Here is a 9,303-nt window from a genome sequence, read left to right as displayed (position 1 = left end):
AAGGAGACATGCCGGAGCTTCAAGGGGTGGTCTCAACGATTAGCGGAACTTACTCGGTCGTAGCCGTCCAGCCAGTCCTGCACGCTTTCCCCACGAAGACAAGCGCAGAGATGGGGGTCACGCTGGTGGCTGCTTAAGATATAAGGGGTGGCTTGCAGCACCGGGATGGTAGCAATAGATGTGGAGGGTGGGTTCATCTGAGACATGCTAGCGGACAATGGGTGCAAGCGGTGGCATGAACGAAGCTCCAGGGGGTCGGCTGAGCGAGTAGAGGACTGAGGATCGAAAAGACACCTCCACCACGTATGACGTCTCTGTTGGAGCGAAGTTTACTTGGACCGAGTACTCGGCGTCGAGCCAGCCAAGGCACACCCTCGATAATGATCACACCCGGAACTGAAGATGAGGATTCGGTCAACAGAAGGTTGTGATGATAACATACAGACGAGCGTAAATGCCCACAATGTATATATATATATATATATATATATATATATATATATATATATATATATATATATATATATATATATATATATATATATATATATATATATATATATATATATATTGCTACCAAGAGTCCGAAGTTCCACGTTTGGGTGGAACAAGAGCCCGATAATTTTTTTGGTCACAGCGCAGCTTTTGCCACCAATATGCTTTTCTCGAATTTTGCCGCAGTCTTTCGGACGCAACGGAAATTACAAGATCATCTGACATGGCGGCATTTCGCCTGCTTCAAGCCGCACGGGTCGCCGTTCGTAACCCATTCGCACACTTCGCGGGAAGTGAATGGTGTTGTAGACTGTTAGGAATGGCCGGCTGGGGTGGCAACGTGCCAGCTATTTCAGCCCGCTGCACGTGCTTCGACCGACCCGCGGTGGTGGCTCCCTTCAGAGAACGAGCGAGGACGACAAAGCTAACTGACCATGCGCCGCGTTTGTAGGATCGGTGACGACAGCAGGGCTGGCCCCATTTGGCGCACCGTGCTTTGGTGGTTAATTTGCCGGGTCGTCTTGGTCTCTCTGCGGCAGGGGGAGCCTCCCTGGCAAAAGGGTGCCTTGCGGTACAGGGGCCCCAGGATTCGTCACAATCGGCTGACACACGTGGCGACTACAGGAAAACGGCAGCTCTGGAATTTAGCGGTTGCGGCTGGGGTCGGGCGTGACCAGCTAAGTACGGGGACGCCAGACAATGGATACCACGACGACTGTGCTGAAAAGGTCGTCGGCCCTCGGTGAGAGCACTGAAACCTGTGTTGCATGTGTGTGTGTGTGTAAAACCCCTACCCCTTTCTCACAAAGGCGACAACGAGGACTTTCTACGGATTGACTGGTTTAACGTTTTCTCACCTAGGGAACTAGGGACAAATTGAGTGCTTATAAGCGGCTGTTGTCGGCTGCTAGAGCTAGTCGTCGTGCTCTGTGCTCGTCAATGTACTCATGAGCTCTGTGCTCGTTTCCTGTATGCTTCGCTTTGCGGGCTCCATTTGGGAGTCACGCTAGACTGTGTAAATGTATCCCATGTTAAAATGTAAATGCTGGAAACAAACGCTGTACGCCTAGTTCCTCCCACGTTCCTCCCTATGACCTTCAGCGCTTACAAATGGTGGCAGCGGCGAGATCGCCCGACATCTCCTACAACCGGTAACAGCGGTGGGATCGTCCGACAACTGCTACAACTGGTAACAGTGGTGGGATGGGCCGACGACTCTAAAAACTGGTGGCAGCGGTGGGATCGGCCTACGGCTCCTACACAGGCCTATGGTTTGTAGATCGGCCTGCGACTCGGAGACAGCAATGGCAGCTGACGGACGTTGGCACATGGTGACCGACCGGTATCCTGATCAAGGTGGAGGCGACTTGGGATTGACCACCTCTTGCAACTGACTGGATACGGCGGAGAAAGACTGGCGATATGGTGATGCTTCCGTGGGTGAGCGTTTGGTTTTGGCTGTAAGACTTACCAGGCTTCAATTTCTCGTGTTTTTGGATTTGATTCTATGATATATTTTAATTGTATTCTGATTTGCGTGAGTATCGCAGCAAGTATTGAGTGACAGCAGAGCCAAAGCTTAAAGTAGTGACCATGGCCCTAATGTGTTTGACGGGAACCGACCTGTTGTGGTTGTGTGAAGAGCTTATGGTAGATGTAGAAAAGGACTTGACGGAATCAGAAATTCGGAAAACCATCCTCGCAAGTAACAATGATTTTAAATTGATAGAACAAATTGGTAAACTAATTCAAAGAAAAAGACAGGAACATGAATCAATTAAACAAGAACGCCAAGAGCGCGAGCGAAAACGCCAAGAGCGTGAGCAAGAACGGCAAGAGGTTGAAAAAAGACGGCAGCAGTGAACAAACAGATACAAAATTTGCAGCAGTTAAACGCACGAAGTCAATAGCGGCTTGAGAAATCTGTAGGCTGGACGCAGCGAAAATCGGAGGAAGTGTGCAGCAGTTTTTAGTCGAAAGCCGAGGAAAGTAGTAGTACCTGTGAGAGTAGCATCACGTTCATAGGTGAACTCGAAGTGCTAGCAGCTAACGATGCCGTAGTGGCAACAGAGGGCGTTAAAGGCCAGAGTGAGAGCGGCGCGGTGCTTTGCCAACAGAGGACTGTAGAGATAGCCAGGCCAGCTGCGAACAAATTGGCACAGTTACCGCGCGTGTGCGTCGCATCTCATGCTATCGTGGTCGTTAGCGAGGTACAGGGTACTGTTGACCCGACAGACACTAGCACCCATGTCGAGTCAGATCTGCGTGCCGAAGTGCAGTGCCAGCTGGATGATGCAGTTGAGGGCAGCTCTCAGGACTGCGAGCTGCGTAGCTCAAGAGAAGACAGGTGCCCTGCTCAGGGATCGGTGCAGCTCTCAGCCAGTCTAGGTAGCCACGAGAGCGATGATTTAGTCAGGAATCATTCAGACTATGCGGGTAAGAGACCGATCCGGGCCAACGAAATGTGTACCGGCCAGCACGAGGCGCGAGAAGGCGACATTAAAGAGAGTTCGAGAAAAAAGCGCCGTAGAAAGAAGCACGCTAAAGATCGGAATGCGGTGGCTAATGTAGCGCAGCCAAAGACGGCGAGACGCAAAAAGCCAGGGTGCAGGGAAAAGAAAGGTGCGGTCGTCGTTGACGATGTTGACGCATCAAAGACGTCTGAGCCACAGGTCGAAAAGAGACGGAGAAGCATGTTCTGCACGGACGCGGACAAAGGGCACTGGGCAGTTATGTCCTTGTCGGTCCGTCGTTCTTTCCGAAGTTCACCGTGTAGTACAAAGAAGCGCAAGGTGGCAGGACGAGACAAAGTGATAAGGAGTCGTGACGCGGTCAGTCGAGTTCGTGAAGAAAGAGGGGCGCCAGGACGCAAATTGGCAGGAGACTGTAATGTCTTGGAGGAGCTGACAGTGAGTCAGCCCTTTTGTTGTTCGTCGGTAGCCAGGGCCCGTATTCTGTAGCGGTTCCTTTGGCTGTTACGTCAGGATTACGTAACTCGGAGAAAGAGTGGAACGGGGCGGCGTGAGGGGAACCAATCAACGAGCGGCGGCCTGCCGGAAGATCACGTCATCAGTTTTGTTTGTACTTGGGGGACGGTATAGCAATTGAAGGATGTTGCTGGTTTGATAAAAAACATTGGTTTGTATAGAACACTTGCGAATATATTTTCAGTAATAAATGTGAGCTTGCGGCGCAGACTACTACTGGGAGTTGTAATTTTATTTGTGTTGTTTTCTTATTTAGTCGCTAGGTGGTGTGCCATACGTTATGCAAACAAGTTGCCTCGCTTTGTTTGCGTTTTGCGTTTGCCAGTTTGCGCGCCGAATCCGAAACGATGTCATCGCAGCAGGTTCGGCGGCTGGGTCCTCATGTTTCAGAGAGGCAGCGCGAGATACTCTTGTCATTTGTTGAAGAGCACCCCTACCTTGCGAAGGCGTCGTGTGTGCTGGGTCAACAGCTGACGGCGGCGCGCAAGGAGGAGCTCTGGCAGCAAGTGACTGCCTTGCTGAACACTGAGGGCCCGGCAGTGAAAACTGCAGCCCAATGGCGCGGCGTGTGGAAGAAAGACGTCTACAAGGCCCGCCGTGATGCAGCCGCCTTGCACGCCGAAAGCAGGTAAGCACACTCGTTGACGGAGCTTTTGCGCACCATATTCTAACAAACGTGTCAATCACAGCGGAACCGGAGGAGGCAGCCTGCCCGGACCGCGAGGGCGCATCCTTTCCTTGGTTGGAAGGGCGAGCGCCATCGGAGTCTGCCCGCCTTTCTATGAGCCCGACGAAGAGGTGAACATCAGGCGCATGGGTTTCAATAGGTCAACGCCAAGTCGTTGCGCTGTCGCGATTCGCTCAGTCACCGCCGTTATGGCTGATGTGTGGTCGCGCGCTAGTGTTGCCTCTCAGAAGATAGCCCGAGCTTGAGCGGAAATCGTCAAGCTATTTACTATCGCTTGCGTCTTTCTCTGAAACATGCACACAAATGCTTGCTCAGTGCCTGTGTTTTTATGTAAAGGCAATGTTCTCTGCTTTTTAATGAGGCATATAAGCCATGTTGGTGTAGTCCGTTTAATCATTCTATAGTTAGCTTATGCATGTTCGCATGCAGTGATATGTTTTGTAAATAATTGGGGTTGAGCCGATGCAGATTTATAAAAGTGACATAATAGATAACTTCTTAGTGTAGAAACACCAGTAGCATGCCACCTTTTTACTCAATAGGTAAGCAAACACTTAGAGTGGTTGCCACAGGAACAAAAGAGCTTCATTTATTGAGCAGATGTGCACCAACCATTTGTCATTGATGGTCATATAAAAAGATATAGCACAGGCTTTTATTAGTGTAGCCATTTCGAAATGCAACGGTCTGGATGCCATTGAAATATGACTGCAATATTTCCTGTACATGACAGGTATCACAACAACAAAACTGTTATCATTAATGATGCCAATTGCCTCTATGCAGGAGGAAAGCGCTGCTGACCGCGGTGCTGGTGACGCGGCAACTGCCGAGTCCCATGTGTCTGTCAGCACAGCGCCTGGGACAAGCGGCATAAGAGGTAAGTTGGAAGGCATTTCTTTCATTCATTTGTTGTACACATCTCTACAGTATTTTTCCAAACCTATGACATGTACTTATTTTCCTTATGCGTCGTATTCATTCTTAGCGAGACCACTGCAGCCCGCGACAGCGGAGAGGCGTCGGGAGGATGCAGGTGGCCCTAGTAGTCAGACACGTAAGTGTACAACAGACGTCTTCACAATTTTTTACTTACTTATTGTGAACACATACTTTTCAGAAACATTGTCATTACAGAACGTGCATTGTAAAATCATAGCCATAAGTAGCGTACTAAATTCACAAAACTAAAGAACAAACACGCAAACACATTCAGAATTCCCCAGAACAGTAAAGAAGGAGAGATTTAGGAGCACAAACACAAGTCGTGTTGAACATGTAAATGGGCTGTATTACGCATTGACTGCAAGGACTTAATTTGGATCATGCTTGCTGATGGACAATACGAGGACGTAATTGTACAAGGGGAACAATGAATGTGTATGTGTATGTATTTACTGTATGATTAGTGAATGGGCTCACCGTCGTATGTTACGTACTTCAAGTAACTTTGGTAATACAGAAGTTGCACAGAGGGAAAAAGTATTTCTCATCGTTACGCAAGAAGGGTTGTGAGAACGAACAGAATGGCTAGGCAACAAATGGCACTACATTTGTGGTGCTATTTAAAAAAGGAAATTATGCAATGCCGCAAGCAGTGTAGTTTTGTTTGGTGCCAAAAGGCACAATAATGCCTCGGATTGCTTTAAAGAATAGTGGCCCCATGTGAAATGCCTCACTCATTAACACTGCATTTTCTTGATTTTCCTTAATGAAAACATTTTGGTATATGTGATCTCTGATACAAACTAGTTGCAATGAGCAGTGGTAAACAACTCACAATAACGCACGAAAACAAGTTTTGCGTTGCATGTGAGGAAATTAGTAATGGTGCCCCTTTTGCCCTACTTTTAGAGCCACGGCAGACAGGGCGGGGCCGAAGGCCAGAGCAGGGAACGGACGACCTGCTGTCTTCTGTCGTTGCGAAATATGCTGAGTCTGTTGCACTCTCGCAACAGCAGAACAACGTAAGCATTCCAACTAGGTTATCATTCTCATGATTTCACTCTATACACGAAAGGTATTTCTCAGTGAATGAAAATGCTTAGTATTTCTTACAGCACTTAGCTGATTTATGTTACTGCACTACTTCTGATAGTACTGTTCCATAAATATTACTCGTTAGATTACCTATGCTCACGTTATCTTAGCAGGTGACATACGTCGTAGAACCTCTGCATACCTGCCGATTTGGCCATTGTATTGTATAATGGCGTTACACAACATTGCAAAAAAATTGGGGTGCCTCTCGCACCATCTGCTTGTGGCTTTGTAAGATGCTGTATATGGGGGGGTTATTACCTTTGACGAAGTTTTTCGGTGCAGTACTTGAAGCAGCCAAAAAGGGCAACTGTAAGGTCCCTGTAAAAGTTAGCGCAATCTAGAGAGAATCTTTTGCTTACCAGTCTTCACTGTTCAAAGTGTGGATTTTTCTTGTGCACTGCGTCTAAAAGTGCATGCATATGCCGCTTAAAGTGCTTCTTCAGAGGAAATTTCTTAAGGACTTGTGCCATCTTGTTCATTGTGGTTGAGTTCAAATCTTAAGTGAGTGTGTTGAAGATTGAACCTCACTATTGCATAGAAGGTACACTGCACAATAAAGGGTTAAGACGTTCTTAATAATTGTATGGTTGTAACCTGTCCCTATACAGCAAATGCAGGACCTCCTCCAGTCGGCGCAGCAGCTGAGAACGGCAGTCGAAAATCAAGGCGCGGCGACGTTGCGCCAAGCAGTAGCCACGGAACGCCAAGCAGTAGCCACGGAACGCCTTGCTTCTGCTGCTGAGCAACAGGTGCAGCAGAACACTCAGCTGCTGCAGGAGCTGCGGAGCCTGACACGGATGGCGCCAGCACTGGTGCTTTGCATTCAGCAGGCCATGGGGATGCCACCACAAGCCCCACCAGGTGGACCACCTTCTTAAGAGGAAGCTTTAGCTGGGGCCCAACTTTGACGCGGCCTATTCAAATACATGTAAAATGCAAAAACGTTTTTCTGAGATAACCCTTGGGCCGATTTTAATGAAATTTGTTGCATTTCAGAGAGAAAGTTAAATTGTAGCGACTGTTCGAAGCGGAATTGCGATTTATGTTCTGATTTGTCTTAAAAGAATTTTCAAATATTCGACCATTTGAAAAAAATAGAAGCATGAAGTTTACAAATTCATAGCTCTGCATCAAGAATAGATATCGTGGTTCTGTAAATTGCATCCATTAGATCGTTCAAAGCGGACAAATTTGATATGTCATTTTACATCTTACATGAATTTGTTACGTTGGTTACAAGGGTTCTGCAAGAACTTTATTTCCGTATTACAAATTTTTTTACTTTCATGTGTAACATATAAATTTTGTCCGCTTTAGATGTACTGTTAGATTCAATTCACAGAATTGTTTTATCATTTTTTGTTGTTGAGTTAGAGAGTTGTAAACTTGACAGTTTCGTTTCTTGAAGAATTTCAAATTTTGCCAATTTTTAATAACAATTTGACGACTTAACTAATTCGAAACCAACAGTCACTAGATTTTAAGTTTTTATTTTCAATGCAACAAACCTTGTGAAATTTGGTGCAGTGTTTGCCGAGAAACACGAAGTCCCATTTTACATGTATTTGGATAGGAGCACCCGAGTTAAAGATTCCTCTCAAGAGGAAGCTTCCGGAGTCCTCCACTACGGCGAGCATTCGTAGTGGGGGACTCCGGAAATTTCGACCACCTGGGGTTCTTTAACGCGCACCTAAATCTAAGTACACGGGTGTTTTCGCATTTCGCCCCCATCGAAATGCCGCCGCCGTGGGCGGGATTCGATCCCGCTCCCTCGTGCTCAGCAGCCTAACACCATAGTCACTAAGCAACCACGGCCGGTTCTTTTCAGAAAACAGATATTGCACTTCTGTAAATTTCATATGTTAGAACCTTGTATGTGGATTAATTTAGTGTGCGTAGATGGTGTACCTGTTACGGCTCTGATCGACACTGGTGCGCACGTATCTGTGATGAATGCTCAGCTTCGGAATCATCTCAAGAAAGTCCGCACTCCTGCCCGTTCGCCTGTGGTCCAGGTCGCCGATGGTGGAACACCAGCCGTTATTGGCATGTGTCCGGCCCGCACGAGTGTCGCCGGCCATCATACTTCTGTTTTGTTTTATGCACTAGAGCACTGCCCTCGCGACCTCATCCTGGTCCTTGACTTTCTGTTTACACATTCCGCTTTGACAGACTGTTCTGCTGGTGTTGTGCAACTTGCTCTACCTGCTGCTATTGACCCTCCCAGTATTGCTCCGATACGGCTTTGTTCCACAGAGCATATTCGCCTCCCTCACCATGCCGTTACCTACCTAGGTGTCTCCCCCGTTCCACCTGTACCAGACGGTGACTGCATCGTATCTCCTCATCCGGATATCCTGCTCTCGCATAACGTCGTTACCATTTCGGGCAACACTTCATGCCTTCCGCTTGTGAACTTTTGATTCTGTACACAAGTACTCCCGCCCGGAATATCCCTGGCGCAAAAACGCCAGCCAGAGACTACCACTTGTGAGAGCTCCTCGTGTTCAACTCCTGCTTCGCCCCCTATCCCTTCAGACCTGAATGCCCTAGCAAAAATGATTGCTCCCGACCTTCCTCCCCAGCGTGCTCAAGAACTACATTGCCTCCTTGCCTCATACTGGGACATATTCGACTTTGGAGAACGCCCTCTAGGACAAACATCTGTCGTAAAACATCGAATAAACACTGGTGATGCGAGCCCGATCCATCGGCGACCCTACGGCGTCTCACCTACTGAGCGACATATCATCCAACAAGAAGTTGACAAGATGCTTTGTCAAGACATCGTCAAACCTTCTTGCAGCCCATGGGCATCCCCTGTTGTACTAGTTGAAAAGGACAACAGTTGGCGATTTTGTGTCGATTATCGGCACCTCAACAAGGTAACGAAGAAAGACGTCTATCCGCTACCACGCGTTGATGATGCCCTGGATTGCCTGCATGGAGCACAATATTTTTCGTCCATCGACCTTCGCTCCGGCTACTGGCAAATTGCCGTCGATGACACGGACCGCGAGGAGACAGCTTTTATTACTCCCGATGGCCTGTATCAGTTCAAAGTGATGCCTTTCGGTTTATGTAATGCCC

The 9,303-nt window shown here is 47.8% G+C and overlaps 1 protein-coding gene across 1 annotated transcript; it reads left to right on the top strand.

The window, feature by feature from the left end:
- The first annotated feature begins 3,829 nt into the window (after positions 1-3,829).
- LOC139060328 (uncharacterized) lies at positions 3,830-7,451 on the top strand. The gene is made up of 6 exons (XM_070539431.1): positions 3,830-4,110; positions 4,172-4,280; positions 4,957-5,050; positions 5,159-5,227; positions 6,025-6,137; positions 6,822-7,451. The coding sequence occupies exons 1-6, from the start codon at positions 3,830-3,832 to the stop codon at positions 7,089-7,091; spliced, it is 936 nt and encodes a 311-aa protein (XP_070395532.1). The 3' UTR covers positions 7,092-7,451.
- The last annotated feature ends 1,852 nt before the right edge of the window (positions 7,452-9,303 follow it).

Source organism: Dermacentor albipictus, chromosome 5 (genome assembly GCF_038994185.2).
Source record: "Dermacentor albipictus isolate Rhodes 1998 colony chromosome 5, USDA_Dalb.pri_finalv2, whole genome shotgun sequence".
In the NCBI taxonomy this organism is placed as follows: Eukaryota; Metazoa; Arthropoda; class Arachnida; order Ixodida; family Ixodidae; genus Dermacentor; species Dermacentor albipictus.
The sequence above is the reverse complement of the archived record's forward strand: the minus strand, read 5'-3'. Positions and strand labels throughout refer to the sequence as shown.

What these genes read in the sequence shown, in the direction of transcription:
- LOC139060328 (XM_070539431.1), top strand. Translation starts at nt 3,830, where the DNA reads ATGTCATCGCAGCAGGTTCGGCGGCTGGGTCCTCATGTTTCAGAGAGG. An exon ending in TCTATGAGCCCGACGAAGAG is followed by an intron (nt 4,281 to 4,956) that starts GTGAACATCAGG and finishes GCCTCTATGCAG; the next exon opens with GAGGAAAGCGCTGCTGACCG. An exon ending in TCTCGCAACAGCAGAACAAC is followed by an intron (nt 6,138 to 6,821) that starts GTAAGCATTCCA and finishes GTCCCTATACAG; the next exon opens with CAAATGCAGGACCTCCTCCA.